At 36.3% G+C, this 26,866-nt stretch overlaps 2 protein-coding genes across 3 annotated transcripts in view; both read right to left on the bottom strand.

The window, feature by feature from the left end:
- Positions 1 to 26,314, bottom strand: part of LOC126817151 (2-(3-amino-3-carboxypropyl)histidine synthase subunit 2) — a 109,165-nt gene extending 82,851 nt beyond the window's left edge. Inside the window, exons 1-2 of one of the 2 annotated variants that reach the window (XM_050543996.2) lie at positions 26,188 to 26,314; positions 8,988 to 9,128 (exon numbers count right to left, since the gene is read on the bottom strand). In XM_050543996.2, coding sequence (XP_050399953.1) covers positions 8,988 to 9,128 — 141 coding nt within the window. In that variant the 5' untranslated portion in view covers positions 26,188 to 26,314. Of the gene's footprint in view, positions 1 to 8,987; positions 9,129 to 26,187 lie in introns of those variants that run through there. The other variant, XM_050543997.1, reaches the window with a different exon arrangement.
- On the bottom strand, positions 15,194 to 18,409 carry LOC126817165 (uncharacterized). The gene has a single exon (XM_050544017.2). It carries the CDS (start codon positions 17,885 to 17,887, stop codon positions 16,934 to 16,936), a length of 954 nt encoding a protein of 317 aa, XP_050399974.1. The 5' UTR covers positions 17,888 to 18,409; the 3' UTR covers positions 15,194 to 16,933.
- Positions 26,315 to 26,866: the final 552 nt, after the last annotated feature.

Here is a 26,866-nt window from a genome sequence, read left to right as displayed (position 1 = left end):
AAACAGGTAGTCTACACTATACGACTGGTACCGTGGAATCTCGGGTAAATAGCATTACTATCTAATCTATGTAGAATTATTCATAAATATCATTGAATTTGGCCTAATATCATTCAATTTGTCCTTGTATACAACTTAAATCTCAACGTGCAATTTTGATTACCAAGCGTTAATTAACTAGTTTTTAGTTTGTCGACACGTGTGTAATTATAAGCGTCCCGCTTAATTTTAATGACTGTTCAATAATTAGTTGGACCATTCAATTTCCCGAGTTGTGATTAAAATTAGTCAAGGTGTCCAATTATGCCAGGTATTCAATTCTGTTACTGAACATCCAATCTGTTGTTCAGATTTTAATGAAATGTTTATATTGAAGGAGTTGTAATATAGTAATGCTGCCGTGAAAACGTGTACATGTATAATGTACAGGCTGGTTTGAATAACAACAAAATGAGTTCGGTAATCTCGGGAAAACATTTACCGGCATTCTGTATCGGTTAGGATTTTTTTCTAACGCACTGTACATGCATATAACGTCGGCCAAAATGTATGCAACAATGAACAACTTACAATTTTTTTTACAACGTATCATTACATCTTCGTCTATAACTTAGATGTAATCCATCAATTATTGGCTGCTATAAAATCCAAACTTTAAATTATATACGTCATACGATGAGCTTGCAGCTTCAGTTAATCTAAATCAATCATTCATAGAGCACTCGATCCACTCCACTGGGCGCTTAACGGTAAGTCACGTGGTCAGAAACGCGCCATTTTTGGGACTATATTCTTAGTCTGTCTGTGTTAATCGGCGACAAATCTCCGCTGTGACAATATACATCTACTTTAAATGTCGCCCAATTCATTTCGGGGGAAGCGGATATTGAATAAAGCCATTTCACACATGTGTACATTACATGTGCATGTCATATATTTATACAATGTCCATGAGTGTGTTAGGCCTACATGTAATTCTCGCCTTCACTCCGTTATAATTTTCTTATTTTGAGTACAATTTCTGAATGATTCCATTCTTTTGTACGTCCAACTTCCCGAATTCCTACTGCATATACATGTACCCTGTGTAACTGCAATCTAGAAGTTTATACATACATGTATATGTTTACGTTTAAAATCTAGATATCAGAAGCTCGAAAGTTATACTAGACGGTAAACACGCAAGTTTCTTGATTGAACCTGCATTTGCTTTTGTAATTATAACTGTATGTAAATCGTGATTATAATTATAAACAATGCATTTATATAACTGTACGGCTTGTTTTCAGATCCCATAATTGAACATTGTATCTTTATAATATGTAAATATTGAATAAATATTGTTAGAAAAAAAAGGAGAAAAAAAAACCAAACCTGCATCTATATTCCATAATATCGGACCCATATTTATCCTTGCTATTCGGACCAACCCAAAGGACCACACGGACCAATTAAATTACATTATAAGGCTTGACTTATTCATTTTAAAAATATAATACAGACAATATGTTATTAATGATTTTAATCATTAATAACATATTGTATCATAATACAAAGAGGCGAACAATTTATAGGTGAGTATATACATAACTTTAGAATATCCGCTGCCGGTAAGTACATATTAGCAAATATATATCTTTATTACATCAACAATTTAATTGTTTTTCTTTGATGTGCTTCATGATGAAACAATGCGACAGGTAAGTACATAACACTTTATTATTTCAAAGAAAACATATGCATACTAAAACAAACACTATTATCAATTATTAAAACAACAATTAAAACAACACTTTATTATTGATTCGAGTAGTCATATTAATACAAACACAAATATAAACGTATTAAAACAACACTTTATTATTGGTCCGAGTGGTCCTTTTGTATGGTCCGAGTAGTCTTTTTTGTTTCGTCCGAGTGTTCTATTAGTTGGTCCAAGTGGTCATGCATTCGTACAAAAGAATGGAATCATTCAGAAAGTGTAGGCTACTCAAAATAATGGAGTGAAGGCGACAATTACATGTAACACATCGTGGACATTGTATAAATATATGACATGCGCATGTAATGTACACGTGTGTGAAATGGCTTTATTCAATATCCGCTTCCACCGAAATGAATTGGGCGACATTTAAAGTAGATGTATATTGTCACAGCGGAGATTTGTCGCCGATTAAACAGACAGACTAAGAATATAGTCCCAAAAATGGCACGTTTCTGACCACGTGACTTACCGTTAAGCGCCCTGTGGAGTGGATCGAGTGCTCTATGAATGATTGATTTAGATTAACTGAAGCTGCAAGCTCATCGTATGACGTATATAATTTAAAGTTTGGATTTTATAGCAGCCAATAATTGATGGATTACATCTAAGTTATAGACGAAGATATAATGATACGTTGTAAAAAAATTGTAAGTTGTTCATTGTTGCATACATTTTGGCCTCTAGAGCATCCACAAGATTTTTCAAAGAGATCAAGTGCCATAACTCTGGCAGTAATTATCGGAAATCACTGAAAATCAATAGGATTCTTCGTCTCATGACCGTAAATACTGTATAAATTTAAAGTTTAATCGGATATTAACTTTAGCCTCTAGAGCGTCCACAAGCAATTGTGGAGGCCGGACCGATGGCGGACAGAGGGGGGCAACGACAATATACGACCAGATTTCAATGTGGGCGCATAAAACAAACGTGCAATCAAGCAGGTGATATGCTCTTCAACCCACCACCATTTTCTCTTCGGGAAAATACTTGAAAACATTAAAACAGGAAAATTCTTACCAAAAATTTGTTCGCAATCCTAACGGTGACGCCAATTGTAACCGAGCAGCAGAGTTGAATGGGTTGCCAACACAAACCATGGGTTGTAGACGTTTAATCGGAAAATAAACTACAAAGAACAATGGAGCAGTGCTGTCGGCCTGTCTCATACTCTTTTCTCCCTCATCCCTCTGACGCCAGTGGCACACTTGTCACGTGACACCTTTACACGATTAAGACTAACCCACTAGTGAGAGACGCGGTCTACAAGTTAGCTACGCATGTATACCTGTACAACAAAACCCATTCGGCCAGATACGTAATATATTATTTTAATGAGTATGAATGAATTGATTTTAAATGTCTGATTGATTATATGTGTTTTTTGTTATGTTAATTGTATACTTTCAAGGTTTTTATTGGATATTTACACTCCTTGGGATGTTATTTCCATTGATCTCCCATGCATGTTCTAAAACATATCAACTTGTTGTGAGGTCATCAGAGGGCGATATCTGATATCGGCCCTAGGGACAATATCGGATATCACCCTCTCAGATGACGTCACAACAGGTTTACTTCACTCTGCAATGAAAAAGGACACAAATTCTTTCTTTTAACATTTTATTCACCTTTTTGTACAATGTTGTCAAAAGATTCAGAAGACGAACTTTGCCAGGCCCATGTTACTTAGCTTCTTCATCTGACCATCAAGAACTTGTCTGAAACTCAAATTCTGGAGTATGTAGTATATCCATATCAGTTTTATTCTTAATCCAGAAAATGTGAAACTATTCCCATAACTAAATACGGGTAATATTCATCATTTTATTTTGCTTACTTCCGAGACGAACCTAGACATCCATAAAATACAATCTTATATCCTCATATCTTCCAGCACACACAGGATTTTTCGCTCACTATCGTGTTTATTATTCTGTCACACTGACCAACTGTTTGCACATTCACTGATGACTTGTCACTCGAAATTAAAGATAGGTTGCCAGGCAACTAAACATACGCCCACAGCAGCTAAATCGTCCAAGCGGTCGACAAGAGTTGTCGTATATTTGTTCTTTTGTAGGTAATTAGGGGGCATTTAATAGACAATTTCATACAGATGACATTATAATTTTCGTCGTTTGAGGGTTCACAAGGTTCTAAAAACTAAAACAAGGGCTGTAACTCTGGAAGTAATTCGACAGACTTTTTCGTTTTACTAATTCAAATAATACATATCAATTTCATACAGATCGGATGATAACTTTTGTCGTTCGAACGTTCACAAGGTTCAACAAAGTAAAACAAGGGCCATAGCTCGAGAAGTAATTGACAGAAATTGCTGACATTCAATAGGTTTCTTCATTTCACTAATTTAAATGATGCATATGAATTTTATACAGATTGGGTGATAACTTTTGTCGTTCAAGCGTTCACAAAATTCAACAATGTGAAACAAGGGCCATAACTCTAGATGTAATTAACGGAAATTGCTGAAATACTATAGGCTTCTTTGTTTTATTAATTTAAATGATGCATACAATCAGTGGCCATAATTCAGGAAGTTATGGTCCGATATGCGTGAATATCGAAAGGAACCGAGATCTTTGTGTTATAAACTTACATTTCAAGTTTCAACAAAATCAGATAAAAATTGTGACCTCTATAGGGTCCACAACCTTGATATACCATATTTTTACGCTATTTGAGAACGAACGGCGGCCATTTTGTCTGTCAATTTTGGGGCGATTTTCACAAAATATAAACTCAACTGTCCTTAGGGTGGAACGGTAATATAATAATACGTTTTTTTAAATTGGATAAAAACTATGACCTCTAATGGGTCCACAAGCTAAAAACATGATTTTTCGTACAATCAGGGGCCATAATTCAGGAAGTTACGGTCCGATATGGGCAAATATTGAAAGGAACCGAGATCTTTGGGTTATAAACTTATATTTCAAGTTTCAACAAAATCGGATAAAAATTGTTACCTCTATAGGGTCCACAACCTTGATATACCATATTTTTACGCTATTTGAGAATGAACGGCGGCCATTTTGTCTGTCAATTTTGGGCCGATTTTCATGAAATTCAAACTCAGTCGTCCTCAGGGTGTAACGGTGATATAATAATACGTTTTTTTAAATCGGATAAAAATTATGACCTCCATAGGGTCCACAAGCTAAAAACGCGATTTTTCGTACAATCAGGGACCATAATTCAGGAAATTACAGTCCGATATGCGCGAATATCGAAAGAAACCGAGATCTTTGGGATATTAACTTTGGCCTCTAGAGCGTCCACAAGATTTTTTGAAGTGATCAAGGGCCATAACTCTGGCAATAATTATCGGAAATCGCTTAAAATCAATAGGCTTCTTCGTCTCATGACCTTAAACACTGTGTATAAATTTAAAGTCAATCGGATATTAACTTTGGCCTCTAGAGCGTCCACAAGATTTTTTAAAGTGATCAAGGGCCATAACTCTGGCAATAATTATCGAAAATCGCTAAAAATCAATAGGCTTCTTCGTCTCATGGCCTTAAACACTGTATGTAATTTTAAAGTCAATCGGATATTAACTTGAGCCTCTAGAGCGGACGGACGGATGAACGGATGGACGGACAGGGGCGACGACAATATAAGACCACATTTCAATGTGGGCGTATAAAAATTGTGACCTCTATAGGGTCCACAACCTTGATATACCATTTTCTTACGCTATTTGATAACGAACGGCGGCCATTTTGTCTGTCAATTTTGTGCCGATTTTCACGAAATTTGAATTCAGTCGTCCCTAGGGTGTAACGGTGATATAATAATACGTTTTTTTAAATCAGGTAAAAATTATGACTTCTATAGGGTTCACAAGCTAAAAATGTGATTTTTCGTACAATCAGGGGTCATAAGTCAGGAAGTTACGGTCCGATATACACGAATATCGAAAGGAACCGAGATCTTTGGGTTATAAACTTACATTTCAAGTTTCAACAAAATCGGATAAAAATTGTGACCCCTATAGGGTCCACAACCTTGATATACCATATTCTTACGCTATTTGGGAACGAATGGCGGCCATTTCGTCTGTCAATTTTGGGCTGATTTTCTCGAAATTCAAACTCAGTCATCCTTAGGGTGTAACGGTGATATAATAGAACGGTTTTTTAAATCGGATAAAAATTATGACTTCTATAACAAGCTAAAAACGTGATTTTTCGTACAATCAGGGGCCATAATTCAGGAAGTTACGGTCCGATATGCACGAATATCGAAAGGAACCGGGATCTTTGGGTATAAACTTACATTTCAAGTTTCAACAAAATCGGATAAAAATTGTGACCTCTTTAGGGTCCACAACCTTGATATACCATATTCTTACACTTTTTGAGAACAAACGGCGGCCATTTTGTCTGTCAATTTTGAGCCAATTGTCACGAAATTCGACCTCAGCTGTCCTTAGGGTGTAACGGTGATATAATAATACGTTTTTTTAAATTGGATAAAAATTATGACCTCTATAGGGTCCACAAGCTAACCAGCCGATTTTCACGAAATTCGAACTCAGTCATCCTTAGGGTGTAACGGTGATATAATAGAACGTTTTTTTAAATCGGATAAAAATTATGACTTCTATAGGGTCCACAAGCTAAAAACGTGATTTTTCGTACAATCAGGGGCCATAATTCAGGAAGTTACTGTCCGATATGCGCAAATATCGAAAGGAACTGAGATCTTTGGGTTATAAACGTACATTTCAAGTTTCAACAAAATCGGATAAAAATTGTGACCTCTATAGGGTCCACAAGCTAAAAACGTGATTTTTCGTACAAACAGGGGCCATAATCCATGAAGTTTCGATCCAATACATGCCAATATCGAAAGCAGCCAAGATCTTTTGGGGATAAACCTATATTTCAAGTTTCGTCGAAATCGGATAAGAATTGTGACCTGTAGAGAGTCCACAAACAATTGTGGACGGACGGACAGGGGCGACGGCATAATACGTCCACATGAAAATGTGGGCGTATAAAAAGGGTTACAAATCTGGAAAAAATGACTTTCTTCCAACGCGGCAATGGAGCTGTGACACCTACTATAAATTTCATACAGATCAGATAATAACTTTTTTCGTTAAAGCATTCACAAGGTACAACAAAGTGAAAAATGGGACATTACTCAGGGTGTAATTAACGGAAATTGTTGAAATTCAATAGGCATCTTAGTTGCACTAATTTAAATGATCCATATTAATTTCAAACAGATTGGATGATAACTGTTGTCATTAGAGCGTTCAAAAGATTCAACAAAGTGAAACAAGGGCCATAAGTCTAGATGTAATTACGGAAATTGCTGAAATTCAATAAGCTTCTTTGTTTTACTAATCTAAATGATGCATATAAATTTCATACAGATCGGATAATAACTTTTGTCATAAACAAGGTACAACAAAGTGAAACAAGGGCCATAACTCACAGCGTAATTAAAGGAAATTGCTGAAATTCAATAGGATTCTTCGTTTCACTAATTTAAATGATGCATATCAATTTCAAACAGATCGGATGATAACTGTTGTCATTAGAGCGTTCACAAGATTCAACAAAGTGAAAAAAGGACCATAACTCTAGATGTAATTAACGGAAATTGCTGAAATTCGATAGGCTTCTTTGTTTTACTAATTTAAATGATGCATATAAATTTCATACAGATCAATTGATAACTTTTGTTGTTAGAGCGTTCACAAGAAGCAAAAGTGAAACAAGGGCCATAACTCTAGATGTAATTAACTGAAATTGCTGAAATTCAATAAGCTTCTTTGTTTTACTAATCTAAATGATGCATATAAATTTCAAACAGATCGGATAATAACTTTTGTCGTTAGAGCATTCACAAGGTACAACAAAGTGAAACAAGGGCCATAACTCACAGAGTAATTAACGGAAATTGCTCAAAATCAATAGGCTTCTTCATTTCACTAATTTAAATGATGCATATCAATTTCAAACAGATCGGATGATAACTGTTGTCATTAGAGCATTCACAAGATTCAACAAAGTGAAACAAAGGCCATAACTCTAGATGTAATTAATGGAAATTGCTGAAATTCAATAGGCTTCTATGTTTTACTAATTTAAATGATGCATATAAATTTCATACAGATCGGTTGATAACTTTTGTCGTTAGAGCGTTCACAAGGTGCAACAAAGTGAAACAAGGGCCATAACTCCAGACGAAATTAACGGAAGTTATTGAAATTAAATAGGATTCTTCATCTCACTAATGCAAACAACATATATCAATTTCAAAACAATCAGATGATAAATGTAGTCTGTAGAGTGTTCACAAGAAATTGTGGACGACGGACGGACGGACCGACGGATGGACGGAGGCGACGGCAATATACGACCACATTTCCATGTGGGCGTATAAAAAGCGTTTATCATTTGTATCTCATAATTCGAAATATCCGAGTACATTAAATCCTTATTAAATATTTTCTGCATAAATTCTGCACTTTGACTAAATTTAAATAATTCTTTGTCAGAATCTACGTTTTCTTTTTCAGCCATATTTTCTAAAAACTGATTTGTGTGGATCAGTTCGTCATCCAAATCATTTCATAACATTACACGAAATGAATGTCAGTTTGTGAACATGTGGTTACCAGGCCCGGATCCAGGATTTTGTCGAAGGGGGGGGGGGTGAGGGCCATCCATTGGAGCAAAGGGTAATCATCAGAGTGCCGCATGCATTAGTGGTTTGGTGCAGTCCCCTGAGTCTTCGTCACAACCTCATTAAACAGAAACTAAAATCTGGGAATCCCATTGCTGGCTGCAGGTGCTGGAATGAACAGTGATGACGAGTGGGGGGGGGGACGGCCACCTGCCCCCCCACTGGATCCGTGCCTGGTTACTAAAATGTAATGCATGTGCAACTTACGACTTGTTTTCTTAATTTTGTCATATCAGTCACAGGGCCGATATGGGCTAAATCATTGTCTTATACTGTAGGTGAAATCAGTTAGGATAGATTTAACATTGATGTCGGTGTGTAAGACAAATATTACCCTAATAACCTCGGTTAGGGTAATATTTATCTCTTAAACTGTTGAAAACGGAACCCTTGTGTTGTTATTTTATCCGTAATTTGACCACCTACAACAATAATCTCATATCACTTTATTATATCACATTATTAATATTCTCAGTAGTTTTATACGAACCATTTCATAGTTTCCCTCCAAAATAAATTGTGCACATCTCTTTGTTTCATAAAACAAATCAACATCTTCCACACACCAACTATCTGTATCTATATTTTGTTCTATGATATCTGTAGAGCTGGAACTAAATGCCAAAGTCATCTGAAAATCAATAAAATTCAATGTCTAATGTAAGGAAACAATTACTAGAAGTTATTATCACATGGAAGTCAGGTGGGATGATAACTTGTTTTATTAAATAAGAATTCTTAGAGTATTGCTGAAGCAATAAATGTCCCCTACCTATGGAGGGGTATCGGGTAAGGATGTAAACAGTATTCGCTTTACCGGTCAGAGTTCAGTTGCACTAAAGAACTGAACACATAAATACTTCAAATAACAGTAAAACACTCGAAGTTCAAATATTGGCACTTTGAAAAAAAAAACCAAACCATTTTTAAATTTTTAGTGATTCATTCACGATTCCAACTAAACACCTTTCGGATAGTATAGAGTTTAATTCTGTAGAGTATGTACTTTTTCCAAAAACGCGATGGAAGAAAAAATAATAACAACAATAATAATAATCCGAACAAAAACAATAGCTTTTATACTACATAGTAGTATAAAGAATGGTTGCCAGTCAATGAAACATACGCCCACAGCAGCTAAATCGTCCGGGCAGACAACAAGAGTTGTCACATATTTTTACTTTTTTCAGTAATGAAACATTTATAATACACTAAAATCTGATTAAGAGTAACAACTCATGAAGTAATTATCATAAAATCACTAGAATTTGTTTAGTTTTTATAAAGTTCTGCCTCATGCTTACGTTTAGTATACGAAACAGTGTTTAAAACTTACGTCGGTCCGTCACCGATAAATAACTGGACGGGCCGACATCAGTTTATTTTGAAGATGCCGGGTCGGCCTTGTGAGCCGACTGTTTTTGTCATAAATATCATGGATTTAGCTGTTCAAGTTATCAAAATTCATTGAAAATCAATATACTTGTTCATCTCAAAACCTTAAACTCTGTGTATCAATCTGAAGTCAATCGGATATTAACTTTGGCCTCTAGAACGTCCACAAGATTTTTTGAAGTGATCAAGGGCCATAACTATGGCAGTAATTATCAAAAATAGGTTGCCAGGCAACAAAACATACGCCCACAGCAGCTAAATCGTCCGGGCAGTCAACAAGTGTTGTCGCATACTTTTACTTTTTTCGCTAATGAAACATTTATAATACACTAAAATCTGATTAAATGTAACAACTCATGAAGTAATTATCAGAAAACCATTAGAATTTGTTTGTTTTTTATAAAGTTCTGCCCCATGCTAACGTTTAGTATACAAAACTTATGTAATTGATACTTCTACCATTTACAGAAATATCAGTTAAAGTAACCGGTAAGCAAAAATACTGAGTAAATTAGTTTAAAACATAGATATGACGTCACCCTCTGATGTTTTTAACCATTATATAGGAGAATGTACGATTTCCTTAAACAATCGTCTATTATTTATAAAACTGTCCATTGTTTTCAATAAATAATGGACAGTTTTATAAATAATAGACGATTGTTTAAGAAAATATCAATAATAGACACGTATCTGAAAAATGAACATGTATTTTGGGATAATTTATTCTCTAAACAAATTAAATTACAGAACATGAAATTACTTTAAAAGTCATAGTTACCGAAATGTCACATGACCGAATATTGATTTCACGTGTTTGTCTACATAAAGAATTCCACTTAAATCCGTCCGTTATATGTCACTTATCCGTTTAATGGCCCCTGACTGTACACACTAGAGGTCACAATTATTAGCCCATTTTGATGAAACTGAACATGTGTATTTATAACCCAAAGATCTCAATTCCTTGCGATATTGGCGCATATCGGACCGTAACTTCCTGGATTATGGCCCTGGATTGAACAAAAAAACATGTTTTGAGCCTGTGGACCCTATAGAGGTCATAATTTTTATCCGATTTAAAACCAGCGGCTGCCAGGCAGAATACGCCCACATTTTTGAGAGATGGATTGAGAACAAGCTAAAAAGAAAGTGATTTTTCATACAATCAGGGGCCATAATTCAGGAAGTTACCGTCCGATATGCGCGAATATCGAAAGGAACCAAGATCTTTGGGTTATAAACTTACATTTCAAGTTTCAACAAAATCGGATTAAAAATGGAACTTCTACAGGGTCCACAACCTTGATATACCTTATTTTTACACCTTTCGCGTACAAGTGGCGACCACTTTGTCCGGCAGTTTTGGTTTGATTTTCAGGAAATTTGAACTCAACCTTTATTATGGTGTTACGGTGATATATTCAAACGATTTTTAAAATCAGATAATAAGTGTGACCTTCAGAGGGACCACAAGCTAAAAGAGGCGATTTTTCGTATAATCAGGGGCCATAATTCATGAAGTTACGATCCGATATGCAACAATATCGAAAGGAATCAAGATCTTTAGGTTATAAACATGAATTTCAAGTTTCATCAAAATCGAACCTTGACATATACCATATTTTTACACTATTCGTGTACAATCGGCGGCCATTTTGTCCGGCAATTTTGGTTCGATTTTCACGAAATTCGAACTCAACCTTCAATATGGTGTAACGGTGATATAATCAAACGTTTTTTTAAATCGGATAATAATTGTGACCTCCAGAGGGACCACAAGCTAAACCAGCGGCTGCCAGGCAGGATACGCCCACATTTTCGAGAGATGGATAGAGAACAAGCTAACAAGAAAGTGATTTTTCCTACTATCAAGGGCCATAATTCAGGAAATTACAATTCAATATGCGCGAATATCGAAAGGAACTGAGATCTTTGTGTTATAAACTTACATTTCAAGTTTCAACAAAATCGGATAACCAGCGGCTGCCAGGCAGGATACGCCCACATTTTCGAGAGATGGATAGAAAACAAGCTAAAACGAAAGTGATTTTTTCTACAATCAAGGGCCATAATTCAGGAAATTACAATTCGATATGCGCAAATATCGAAAGGAACCAAGATCTTCGAGTTATAAACTTCATTTCAAGTTTCAACAAAATCGGATAAAAATTGTGACCTCCATATTTTTACGCTATTAGAGAACGAAGGGCGGCCATTTTGTCTGTCAGTTTTGGGCTGATTTTCACGAAATTCAAACTCAGCCATCCTTAAGGTGTAACGGTTATATATTAACACGTTTTTTTAAATCGGATAAAAATTATGACCTCTATAGGGTCCACAAGCCAAAAAACGCGTTTTTGCGTACAATCAGGGGCCATAATTCATGAAGTTATCAACTTAGATTTCAAGTTTCAAGAAAATCGGATAAAAATTGTGACCTCTATAGTGTCCACAACATTGATATACCATATTTTAACGCTATTTGAGAACGAACGACGGCCATTTTGTCTGTCAATTTTGGGCCGATTTTCACGAAATTTGAACTCAACCTTTCTTAGGGTGTAACGGTGATATAATAATACGGTTTTTTAAATCAGATAAAAATTATGACCTCTATAGGGTTCACAAGCTAAAAACGCGACTTTTCGTACAATCAGGGGCCATGATTCAGGAAGTTACGGTCCGATATGCACGAATATCGAAATGAACTGAGATCTTTGGGTTATAAACTTACATGTCAAGTTTCAACAAAATCGGGTAAAAATTGTGACTTCTATAGGGTCCACAAGCTAAAAACGTGATTTTTCGTACAAACAGGGGCCATAATCCATGAAGTTTCAATCCGATACATGCCAATATCGAAAGCAGCCGAGATCTTTTGGGGATAAACCTATATTTCAAGTTTCGTCAAAATCGGACAAGAATTGTGACCTGTAGAGAGTCCACAAACAAATTGTGGACGGAGGTCCGTACGGACAGGGGCGACGACAATATACGTCCACATCAAAATGTGGGCGTATAAAAACGTATTATTATATCACCGTTATACCCTAAGGACGACTGAGTTCGAATTTCGTGAAAATCGGCCCAAAACTGACAGACAAAATGGCCTCCCTTAATTCTCAAATAGCGTAAAAATATGGTATATCAAAAAACGTTCAAATATATCACCGTTTCACCATAATGACAGTTTTGAGTTTGAATTTCGTGAATGGGTTTGTGCCTTTGATCCTGTGTCCTGTCACTTATATCAGAGTATATATTAATTTTTAAATCAAAATTGGGACAGCTAGTACCCTCCATATTAACCACAGTTATCAATATCTAAATCATTCTCGTGAGCAGCCTTTCCATCACAACTTTGACAGCTATTATCCCCCATATCAAGATCATCACAGTTTTTACCGCTATTACCTTCCATATTGAGTACATTACTAATGTTAGGGTGACCCATGTACTCTACAGAAATAAAGTCTACCGCTGATAGTTCGAGACTACCACTGAAGCGTGCACAGTCGCCGTGCCGAGACCAACTTTCTGACAGTATGATACTATAAATAGCCATGGCACGTGCAATTCTCTACAAATCTATCAACTATTACAGCCGTAAAAAATTTATTGTTGACGATTTTGAATAGCAGTGAAATTAAGCTTCTTGGTTATTACAGCAGATTTAGAAAATACGTTTGTTTCATTTTTTAAATCGCTTTATCATTAACTGTACCGTTAAGAGCGGCATCTTTTGGTTTAGTACAAATAATATCTCTGAATCACTCGGGTTAGACAGGAACATGATACTAGCAGTAGTTTCATTTTACTTTTACAAGGTTCTTAAAACGATTGTTGAGCTACCTAACGTGCTTATTTCTAAATTCAATTTCTTGTTCTAGCTTTCTGTTATGTTTCGTAAAAAAGTAGTCTTGATTATCCCGACCTGTCAATCAGACGTAGAATGGTCGATAGACTGGTTAAGAGAGACTAATTTCAAAACAAGGGCACGTAACCTATCTTTTATTCAAAAGTGTCTGGATGTTATGGACGACACTTGGAACCAGTTTTCAGTCTATTATTTATAGATGATTAATGGTCATAGCTTATTAAGTACAACATGATCGTTTATTTAGTGACTATAATTGTGTGAAACTAATTTGAGGCTTGGCATATATATAAATATTGTGGCGTAATTGTCGAGATATATGGAGATATTTATTTATGGTGGGTCACCCTACCAATGTAATCAGTATCCAAATGCTTATCACATAATATATTCTCATTATTAATATTTGTTTTCGACTGTGTTGTATGTAGAATATTTTGGACTGTCTGTATGTTTGCATTGTATGACTGGAGTGTTTTGTCACATGCATTCATGAGCAGGTGCATGTTGTTTTAAGAATATATCCATTATTCTATGGCTTGTTGTTTTAGAAAACTATCCATTATTTGTATCTCTATAGTGCTATGTTTTAAGTTTGATAATAGCCTCAGACTGTCCATTATGTAAATACAACGCAAAACTTCGGGGCTAACGCCCCTCCGTTGTTCTTTCTTTTACATAATGGACAGTCTTCGGTCATTATCCTCACTTACAGAATACTTACTAAAAAAATAAATAAAGTTAACAATTCACATTGTTTGCCCTCCAACTAAGAATATATACAATATGTACAATATTACAACACACTAAGATCATTTCTGTTTAGCCTTTATTTGTTGTTTTAGTTACGGACTTTGAATGTGTCAATCTGGCTTTTCTGGCAGCCTTTGCAAATATTTCGGATCCTTTGCTTTTCTTTTTGTAATAATTTTGTCTGCGGTTGGTGCAATGTCTAATTTTTGTTTCCTGTGGTTACCTGATATCTCCGAAACCGCTAACCGGAAGTGGTCGAAATTTTGGCTACTCTGAGATATTATTAATGTTATTATAATCTGCAAGTTTCATTGAAATCCGTTTGTAATTGCGGTCTGTAGCCGTGCCACATGGAATGTGTGGTAACCTGATATCTCCGAAACCGCTAACTGGAAGTGGTCGAATTTTTGGCTACTCTGAGATATGATTAATGTTATCATATTGTGTAAGTTTCATGGAAATCGGTTGATAATTGTGGTCTGTAGCCGTGCCACATGAAATGTGTGGTAACCTGAAGATGTCAAAATTTTGGCTACTCTGAGATTTTATTAAAGGAGTACTCCATTATTCATGGAAATATTTATTAAAGCAAGTATTTGATTCATACAAATAAGCCCCGCAATTCCCATTAAGTAACTATTTTTATTTATATTTTAATTGGCATTATAAAACAATTTGTAAGAGCCATGGGCGCCGCCATATTGCCAAATAGAACTCTTCTTTTGAAAACCAGGAATATCACGCGATGGAATTATGACGTCACTCGCGAACAAAGTAAAGCCGTATCCAGCATTGTTTGTAATGGCTGCTCGGAACTCCGCTATGATAGCACCTTACCAATTCGAGCCAGAATATTCTCCGGGTGAAATGCGAACGGATTCGGATACCGATACATCGGAGGACAAAGTTATTGATAATAATACTCGAGTAGGAAATACAGACTGGTATCTGTGCACTAATTGTTCTTCGATGCCATTGTCAGACGAATGTGTGTGCTGCAAGGAAACCAACGTTATTTCTCACCGACTCGCCCATACAACCTTGTGTGTAATAGAAAATGAGGATTTTCGTACAGTTTGCTTAAATGCCAAAGTCCTTAAAGTTTCGGCTATTGCTAGGGCTGATGTGCGAGGAGACAAAGCCCAGCCGATTTCAAATGAGTAAGTTTTAACTTTCAGTTTATAGTTACCGAGTTACAGTTCGGCGACATTTTCTCACATTACTATAAATAGATACTTTGGCTGCTGTTCTATCATTTCATTGGACAATATGTACGGGAAACACTCTTTAGCCAATCAAAAAACACGTTATAAATAAACAAATTGGAAGTAGATCAGCTTGGAAACCAGTGGTTGGTTGTTTTTCTTTTGTAAATAAATATGATTTATCTACAACAAACTCTCATAAAGGTACGTTATTGCATACAAACGAGATTATCAGAACAATACTAATAAAATACAAATAAAATGTGTTGGTAGACCCCATTTGACACAAGTGACACCAAATGAGGTGTGAAAAAAAAAAACAATTTACATTACAATACAAGTTATTTTAGTAAAAAGAAAAAGTATATACATATTATACAGAATACTAAAAATGTATTAAAGTTGTATCTTCAATTCAAACTTATTCATAAAACTTATTCATACATATATGTATGTACATAACTACGACATAAGTGCATATTATAGATCTGATTACACAATGCAGAGCAGATAACAAAGACATCTTTCCTTTTCAAATAGTATTATTACCCTAGTTAAAATGTAACAACCCCTATTTTTTTTTTTTTCTTTCAGCGTTTTACGACACCAAGCCTATAGACAGTTCATATATTGGATACATCAAAGATTGGGAAGACACATCAGAAAAGTAATACCATCCTGTGTTGTTGCTGAAATAAGGACAATATTCCCATCTTCAACTGGTCATTATACTGGTTTTAAGTGGGCAGAATAAATTTCTAAAATTCACTATGTTACTACCATTTAAAAATAAAGTTTTTAGATAGCTGCCTTTATTGAAGATAACCGAGACTTGTTTTTTTTATCTTGTGAATATAGTGCTTGGCAATCAAGACTACACTATTTCTTGTCATAACAGCGCCCAGAATGCAGTAATTAGACAAATTTTCAATATATTCATTTTTAAACCATTATAGCCGAGAATGGCCAACTCTTTATCTAAATCTTACATAATGCATCTTAATAAAAAAATGTCACATTTATGTCACTTACAAGTGGAGAATCCAAAGCACACCATTTGACTCAATAACAGACCTTATGATTTCATAATACAAATTAAATAGAATCATTAAATTACTTATAATAAACTTATATGTTCAACCACAAATAATCAACAAACAAACTTCATCTTTTATATAAACAAGAATGTCAGTATTTTGTGAACTATTCACAAAATAATTCTGATACGGCTGGTGACTCGTCTAAAATGGATTTAGACATGCGCGATCTGTGTTTCCTCACAGTTTCATCCTTAGGCGGCTTAGGCACAGAAGCAATGTTTTCTGGCACAACTGGTAAATTAAATATTGGTAATACAATTCCAGCAGTTCTCACCTCAACAGTTCTAGCCATCAAATCTATCTTAAAATCATAGGTCTTTTTTTCAAAGATAGGCTTTGCCACCCAGACAGACGTTCGTTTTGGGAACACTTGATTGTATTTGTAAGTGCCTTCATTGGGTCCGCTGGATGCTATTGCTTGATCCGTGCCAACCCCATTGTTATGGTCAAGAGCAGCAAGCTGGGTCCGAGCAACCATACCTTCAAATGAAAAGTGCTGTCGTTTTGGACAATATTTTAGCATCATCGAATGATAAACTTCAAGGTCTCCAGTGTGACATGCTAATGTAAGTTTTTCTAAAACTTTCAAAAATGATTTATCCAAAACAATGTCTTGTAATACTTGGAATGCTGCAGACCCAGGTTTTAACCACATTTTTTGGGCTTCTTCATGTTTTGAAAGTTTTGGGTGTTCACACTGATGAAACTGTTCATTTGATGTCCACTCATGGATGTTAGAACAGTGTTTTAGAACAGAAATCCATTTTTCTTTCAAAAGAATGATATTACCGTCACATGTTGTGACACACCACCAAAAATGATTTCGGATCGACTGAATCCACGGTTTTAAGGGCTCATTTTGTTTGGACTTGGCTTTCTCAGATAATTTTTTTATTAATGATTTTGATACATGCCAGACATCATACTGATGGATAATATTCGGATAATCCTTTCGTAACATGCATCCGACCTGTATGTGCCTGTCTGTTGCCAATACATTAATATTCAAGCGTTCGTCCAGTGTTGTCAAACATTGCCTTAGACCTTCTTTCTCCATGTTTGTGGATTTCAGTTCAACTTGCCCAACATGTACAACACTGAAGTTAATTAACTTTCCTCTACCACTATCAAGCAGGGAATAAGTGCAATATTTTGCACTGAATCCTGGACTGTCACATCTTCCATCCCCAGATACACACAGTACTCTGCCAACTAATTCATTCTCAACAGATAATCTTTCTTTTGTCCAAGCCTCGTTAATTATAGTGTATAAATCTGTTTGTATTTTATAATATACTATTCAAAAAAAGTAGGGGATATTTGATTTTTAAGTGTTATTAAAGTCACCTAATGAAACTGACGAAGAAACAAATGACAAAATGAAATGAAGTTCACATTCATCGATTTATTCCAAATGATCGTTAGACTAAGTAAGGCACAGACTGACCATTATAAGGGTAAAATGATACCCGGGGTCAAACAGCAAAGTTACCACAGCATCACAACCAAGTCAGTAACGGGTAAATCCTCCTCTGTTTGCCAAACAAGCATTGATCCGACGTGGCATACTCCTAATGAGACGTCTAAGGTCATTTTGGTCCAGATTGTCCCATTCCTGTTGCAACGCAGCAGCAAGTTCTTGGACATTGGCAGGACGTTGTTGACGTTGACGTAACCTCTGTCCAAGCATGTCCCAGACATGCTCGATGGGGGAGAGGTCGGGACTCAGTGCTGGCCAAGGTAATGTGGTGATGTTCTGTTGTTGGAGGTAACCTGTAACGATCCTGGCCCTGTGACATCTTGCGTTGTCATCCTGGAAGATGAAACGGCGGCCATGACGTCGTGCGAACGGCACAACATGGACTGCCAAGATGTTGTCCCGGTAGTACTGGCCTGTAACACGCCCTGCAACAACATGTAAAGCCGTTCTTCCAGCAACAGTGATGCCTCCCCACACCATAACAGAACCACCCCCAAATCGATCATGTCTGATGACGTTAACGTCTTGGAAGCGCTCGTTTCGACGACGCCACACCCTCCTACGTCTGTCCAAAAAATCAACAGTGAACCTTGACTCATCTGAAAACATCACATTGCTCCAGCGTCGATTATCCCAGTGTTGACGATCCCTACACCAACGACGTCTTGCCTGAATGTGATGATCTCTCAAACAAGGGATCACGCGAGGACGTCGGGCGCGAAGGTGACCCCTATGCAGTCGATTCCGAATCGTCTGGCCACTCACTCTCACACCAGTGTCTGTTTGAAGACGAGCGCTGATCTGATTTGCTGTGATGACACGATATCTCAAGGCCAAGGTACGGATAAATCGATCCTGGGCTTGAGTTGTCGCCCTTGGTCGACCTGAACGTGGTCTGTCCTGTACAGATTGTGTATCACGGTATCTGGACCATAGCCTGCTTATGACAGACTGAGAAACATTCATCGTCCGCGCCACAACCGCCTGTGTTGTGTCGATCTGTAGCATGCCAAGGGCACGTAACCTTTCATTTTGGGTAAGCCGACGCATATCAAAATTTGTTTTCTGGTCACTAAAACAATTAAACTGATGTTTCCACCCTGGAATTCAATGCCACAATGACTGTAACATTCAAAGTCAGAGTCGTGCAAATCTTGGGTTGGACCCCCATGATGATCCCAAGCATCACCTGCATTCCATGCGGTAGCTATTGGTGCGTTTGGGCGTCACATGTAACTGGAAATGTTTCTTCTGTTAGGTTCTATAGTGACTTTTTTCGTAGTCATTTGCATATTTTAGTATTATGCCCCGAAAATCAAATATCCCCTACTTTTTTTGAATAGTATACGTCGAATGTCCAAAAAATTCTAGATTTAATAAATCGGCAAACTCTTCCATTTTAGCATAAGAGCACCCAGCATAGAGTAAAGCTGCAGCAATCAGTAAATTTCCAGCAGGCATTTTCCGGATGTATGGTTGTGAGTTCCAAGTACAACTATGTCCAAAAACACAAACAATTTTTACCTTTAATAATGAACCGCTAGTACTTTTTGTTGTATTAATAATGTTACTACCACAAATTTGGCAAAATTTAAAAAGCTTACATAAAGAACTTTCAAAAACAATATATTTTCTATCTACATGTGGTTCTACTGTATTTAATTTACTTAAACAGATGTTAGGGTTTGCATCGTCACTGGAAAAACTACCATTACTTGAACAAAATGAACTATCTCCAACACCCTGACTAGGTTGGTAATCCGTGTCACGTGCATCAGATGATGATGATGATGAATCAGAAAGAAATTCTATAGGTACTTTCTTTTTTGGTGTACTGGTTTGTGGATTATGTGAATTATCAAGAGAGTGGGTTGATATTGAAGTAGAACAGTATGAATGACATTCTAATAAACTTTGCACATCAAGAAAATCTTCTTCTCTGTATTGGGTTGAAGAATTACAATATTTCGGAAATGTTTGCGTAGCCCTTGAAACAGTTCCTTTGAAGGTATTAGCTGGAAAAACATCCGGAAATAAAATGTAATCAGTTTGAAAGCCCCTTTCTTCCGTTCTTTGATATGTATGTTCTGCTTCGAAAGTTGAAATATCTGATTCAGGATTGTCTTGTATTAGATTACCAGTACTGGTACTGATGTTGGACACATCACTTAATATTATGTTATGGATTTCCTGTAAAACAATAATAAACATATATCTAGCGATTTTAAAACAAGAGAAATGGGATTTACATGTAACTTCCACTCGACACAAACTATGTCATTTTGGGGCTAACACATGGTTCAATTTTATTTCAATAATTCACTTGTTCGTAGGGGTCTTAAGTGATGACAGGAAACCGGGGGACCCCGAGAAAACCAATGAATTGGACATGCGAACCTACTCCTTGCCACGCACATTCGTGGATTCAAAAACACATGCAACTTTCCATAGATCCCCTTTGTTAGACCTAGATGATTTTGGCTTAGAACTATACAATAGATGTATTTTACATGGAAATTCATTTTCATTTTATAGTAGATTCAAACTATTCTACAGTAATTTTAATAAAAATAAAATGCCACGAATCTTTCTACTTTACTAGTGGCTCCGGTGCCGCGTCAGTAAACAAAATATCTGCATCATAATTTCGCTTACCGATTTTCTTTATTTTGCATTCAGACGTTGTTCCGTGTGTAGTCTCCGTTTTGTTGGTAAACTCTTCATGCCATGATTGAAAACTGTTGGTAAGGCGTCATCTTTAATCTTACGAGGCCTCGTAATTTTTAAAAGTTCTGCCTGCAAATCTCAAACGAAACAGCCCTCTTCAAAATGATCGGAACAAATACAAGAGTGTGCCGTGACTACGTAGTTTTTTCGTCTTAGATTAATCATCCATTTCTTCTGTATATCAACTGCTCGAGACTGGATTTTATAATAGCTAATGCCAGCCGTTCTTCTTGAATCATTATTACAACCAACAGCAGCACAAAGAACCATTTTTTTGTAAAATTCGCCGATCAGGTGCTAAAAACTTCTGTACTACAAGCACATGTAAACAAAGGCTGTTGTTCAACTGTGACGTCACAGCATAGAAATCATAACGCCATGGCGAAAGAGCTAACTAGGGAAAGATAACTCGTTTATTTTTTATGTTTTTTATACTGTTTTACATCTTAAATTGACTCTTTTATTTGAAAATTATCATAAATCACGAAAAGTTTGTAAAGTGAAGTACTCCTTTAATGTTATCATATTCTGTAAGTTTCATGGATATCGGTTCATAATTGCGGCCTGTTGCCGTGCCACATGAAATGTGTGGTAACCTGATATCTCGGAAACTGCTAACCGGAAGTGGTCTAAATTTTGGCTACTTTGAGATTTTATTAATGTTATCATATTCTGTAAGTTTCATGGAAATCGGTTGATAATTGTGGTCTGTAGCCGTGCCACATGAAATGTGTAGTAACCTGATATCTCCAAAACCGCTAACCGGAAGTGGTCGAAATTTTAACTACTCTTGAGATATTATTAATGTTATTATAATCTGCATGTTTCATTGAAATCGGTTGGTAATTGCAGTCTCTAGCCGTGCCACATGAAATGTGTGGTAACCTGATATCTCCGAAACCTCTAACTGGAAGTGGCCGAAATTTTGGCTACTCTGAGATAGTATTGAAGTAATTATAATCTGCAAGTTTCATTGAAATCGGTTGATAATTGTGGTCTGTAGCCGTTCCATATGAAATGTGTGGTAACCTGATATCTCGGAAACCGCTAACTGGAAGTGGTCGAAATTTTGGCTACTCTGAGATATTATTAATTTTATTATAATCTGCAAGTTTTATTGAAATCGGTTGGTAATTGCGGTCTGTAGCCGTGCCACATGAAATGTGTGGTAACCTGATATCTTGGAAACCGCTAACCGGAACTGGCCGAAACTTTGGCTACTCTGAGATATTATTAAAGTTATCAGATTCTGTAAGTTTCATGGAAATTGGTTGATAATTGTGGTCTGTAACCGTGCCACATGAAATGTGTGGTAACCTGACATCTCGGAAACCGCTAACCGGAAGTGATCAAAATTTTGGCTACTCTGAGATACAGTATTATTAATGTTATCATATTTTGTAAGTTTCATGGATATCGGTTCATAATTGCGGTCTGTAGCTTTGCCACATGAAATGTGTGGTAACCCCATATCTCGGAAACCGCCAACCGGAAATGGCCGAAAGTTTTGCTAATCAGAGATGTTATCAATGTTATCATAATCTGTAAGTTTTATTAAAATCGGGTAACAATTGCGGTCTGTAGTCGTAAGGCCATTTTGAAATTCTTGCTTACCACATGTGGCAAATAGCCACTGCCATGATTGAACTGTTGTAAAGATAAGGTTATAAATTTCGTTTGTGGAGTCATGCAAGCCGTAGAGTAGAGTTTTGCTGTTCTTATACTCATCAGGTAATGTAGAAATGGTTTTTCTTCGAAAAGTATTGAAGTTTGGACAGTGTCAGTGTAAAAGATAGTGTTCGCTATCCTCAAAAAGGTGACCACAATTGCAAGCTGGATTTTCAGAGATGTGTCTAAAAAACAGGTGACCATTTATTAGTCACTGCATGAAAGTTAAGTCGTAGTTTGCTGTGGATAATTTCAGTTTTCCTATAATCCAACAAGTTAGATGTTACTCTTTGATATTCTGAGGACGTAACATCTAACATCCGAACGGTCAAAAGCTTGTCGCAAAAGTTTATAACTAGTTTACTTCTTTCAGCGGACGGCAAAATTCACAATTGTCAGTTATCTGCACTGCTAACACATTCAACTTACATAAAATATATCCATCTATGTTCCGAAAAATATTTTTTGCTGTCTATTTTAAGAGATTTCACAAAAATCTTCGCCTACAACCAACAAAACACAGTGAAACAGGAAATGACCTACATTGGCGAAAGTTGAAATCTGGCATGGTGCATATTGGAACGGAATTCTTTAAACGAAACTAAATCATGAGACTATAATTTGAAGGCGATCATTTTAAATTTATTTTTAGTGATGGTCCAATTATCGGTTTCACTATTCAGTAGCATAATTGGCCGATGAGTGGCCTATCAGAAGAAATTTTACCGATATTTGCGTAGCCGATATCTGTTCAAAATGACTCAGCAGCCAATAAATCTTTTCATAAAATATTATTCAAATTGTGAACAAAGCATTCTCTCTAGTCTCTTACTTAAAATGACACTCGGCCCTTTTATTTATTTGCCGTGTGTGTGATACAAGACTCATAATATTATAGATCTTTTCAACTCTATCGATAGAAAAGCGGGAAAATGTCACGTGACATTGACAAGACAGAAGCTATCATAATCAAGCGGTAGCGATGAAACATTCTACGAACGCCGACAAATTTAAGGATTTATATTGTAATGAACATTTAATAACATTTTATAAATAATAATCTCAATCATACCGCCCATGCTAGAATTTACCACGGCATAACGGCAAAACTGTCGTAAAAAGTAAAAGATGAAGCAAACACGGACTGCCACGATAATAAAATTAGCCCAAATCGCGCTGTTGTCCACGTATCAAAAAATTATGCCTTTTATATACATCAGACGTATGAAATGGATAGGTAATAACTTTTCAATATATCATACAGTCGTTCAGGGGCGGCTGGGCTTGGGATTAGGTCAATAATTCAGGAATGCAAGATTTAGTTGTAAATAGTGTCCCAAGCCTACCCTTATAGTTCATTTTTTCATAAGAATGCTCACTTTCTAAAATAGTGCCCTTATTATAGAAGGTTATGGCAGAGCCGTGGGAAATTTGATGAATCAATTTTAGTTATGGTTGACATGATGGCAACCATTTGGAACACGAATAACTAAAGGATCGAAAGGAAAACAAATTTCGATGACTTTATTACTCCAAGAGGAATCTGTAAATTTTATACTTATGACAGTACCACCAAACGCAATTAGAACCAGATTAATTGACATGGGAAATCATTGCACGGACCGTTTGTCTATCTACAAATATAACAGTATATTTGTTAAATATGAAGAAAGGCAGCTGTGCCTTATAATTGTCAGCTAATTTTTGTTACGGCATTTATAAATTTTTGGTGCCGTTGTAGAAGAATCTTCATTTCAAGCACTGGTCATGATCTAGGCATACTACTACTAATTAATCATGCAACAAATAATTATTAAGTTCTCAATAGACGTTGTGTATTTCAACTACGTGTGAAGAGTGACCTAATTATTCTTCAACAAACATCGTCTTCTATCCCGATATAAAACCTCTACAAAAACAGTACTATACGCAATCCATAAAAATATTGTACAAAAATGCATTTCATTTCGCGTAAAACAGGGATCCTCAAATTTTAATGCAAGGGATATGACGTCAAGAAAAGGTCAAACTATCCCAACATGGCGACTGAAAGAAATGCTGGTGTATGTGATATTGGATAAACCTGTTTCACTGAACAACGTTTGTTTGTCAGTAAGTGTCATTCATTTGTTGTTCAGAGATGGATCACACAATAAGGTAGGACATGCATTTAGAATTTATCGACTGACGCCTTTCAGCTCGTGGCTTTTTGATTCGCCAACAATTCAGTCGCAGTTCGCTCCAAATAAGTACAGCTTCAGGAACCATCTGCATGCGAATGACATTTAGTTCAACCAGTGGTCGTGACCAGCCGTACCATGCGATAAAGCACGGTCGGGATAGTTCAAAGATGGCTGACAAAACTGACACTTGAGAGATTTTCTAAAAAATATAATAAAATTGCCAATTGCCGTTGCGTTATTTACACCTTGGTCGGTATTATAGGGTCCATGTTAACGCCTGAAAGTTAGTGAATGGGCATTGTAGTATAGATGTTAAAGGAGCTAAATCGCTAATATTTTGGACCTAGAAATTGGCACAAATGGGTCGCAACAGATATAATAATGTAATATGAATTTATATAAACTGTTTTTCTATTCAATCGTGTCCGTTTTACTGTGAATTGTCATCAGTTATACGGCAGAAGTCTCAACCGCAAGTCAACACCGATATTATTTATTGCGCATGCTCTCCAAAAAAGAATATGATATCACCGTTTGACATGACTTGTGGAATATGTCTAGCCTCATTCTAAAGAGCACCTTGTTACAAATGGCGCTGAAACGCATTATGGTACACGATTCGTGTACCAATGGTAAAATGTTTATTTTGTCTTAAATATTGGATATCAGAAGCCAATCTTTTCCAGGTAAGATCACAACACCAATACTGATTTAAATTGCAAAACAATTCGTGTTTTCATTGTCAAAGATTTTGGATGATATTGAGTTACAGACTTAGCTACTTTTTTTGATGAATTTGACAGATTAGGATCTTCTTATTCAAATATATGTAGGCACCCGACAAAAAACTGTACGTGTGAAATGATTTGGTTGGGTGACATAATTCCAATGAAAAATATTCTGATATTGACTAATCCTATTTATTTGTAACCTATTTTAAGCTTGCTTTCACATCGCAGTATGGAAAATTAACCAGTTCTTACAAATACATGAGTAAATAGGTGAAAATATAGCAGGCGGAACAACTGACATGGTCGCCACCATATTGAATAGTCAATGGCTAGGGCCATTTGCGTTTGGGTGCTAGTTCAGACTGTAGTCGCGACTATAGTCTACATCCGAAGGTCGCCCTGGAGTAAGTTTTCCTAGAGCCAATGTAGAAATGTTTTGGGGGTTTAGAGTCATGTTCGGAGAGCTTCTGTTTAAAAGAAGAGAGACTTGTTGCACGTTTTGTTGACTTTCGCACCTCTACCAGTTCCCGATCAGCCGAATCGATAAACAACTTTTTATTTTACCGACCTTTTAATTTCTAACGGGAGGGAAGGCACGTGCGGAGAGAAGTTCATTCGTTCGTCGGCATTTTCTTTGGTAAATGATAAAGCGTGCTAAGCGAGACCGTTGTTGAGCGAGGCCGCATGTCAGTCAATTTGATTGACAGTTCGATATACGGCCTTGATATTATGTTTAGTTGTGGTTAAAATGAGAGTTTGGATCTTCCTGCACCCGTTTCTTATGTTTATATTTTCAAAATATAAATTTTCTCAATTAAGTTCCATACTTGAATGTTAATATAAATTATGAATATTATCTTATATCTAGTAGGCAAACTCATCGCCCTTTATCACAAAGAATCTAAACAGGCTCGCTGTATAGTAGTTGCAAAAATGAGATGATCGATGGATCGTCCACTAAATCGTTATTCGCCCCCACCTCTCTCTCTCTCTCTTTTATTTTATATATCTCAGAAATAGTGAATTTCATCGCACTGTACTACATATAGAACCCCCAATCGGCCTCGCGATGCAGCCAGCCTTTTTCTTTTGTTTAAAAGATTTGGGGGAATATTTTTTCAATTGATTTTGATAAAATAATCATATTTATTACGAACGTTTTACGTATGTTAAGGACATTATACTATATATCCCTGAAACACGGGAATTCATCACCCAATATCGCGTATAGGGCCTAATCGGCCTCG

The sequence above is a fragment of the Patella vulgata genome, chromosome 4 (genome assembly GCF_932274485.2).
Source record: "Patella vulgata chromosome 4, xgPatVulg1.2, whole genome shotgun sequence".
In the NCBI taxonomy this organism is placed as follows: Eukaryota; Metazoa; Mollusca; class Gastropoda; family Patellidae; genus Patella; species Patella vulgata.
Note: the sequence above shows the minus strand (reverse complement) of the source record. Positions and strands in the feature narration are given on the sequence as shown.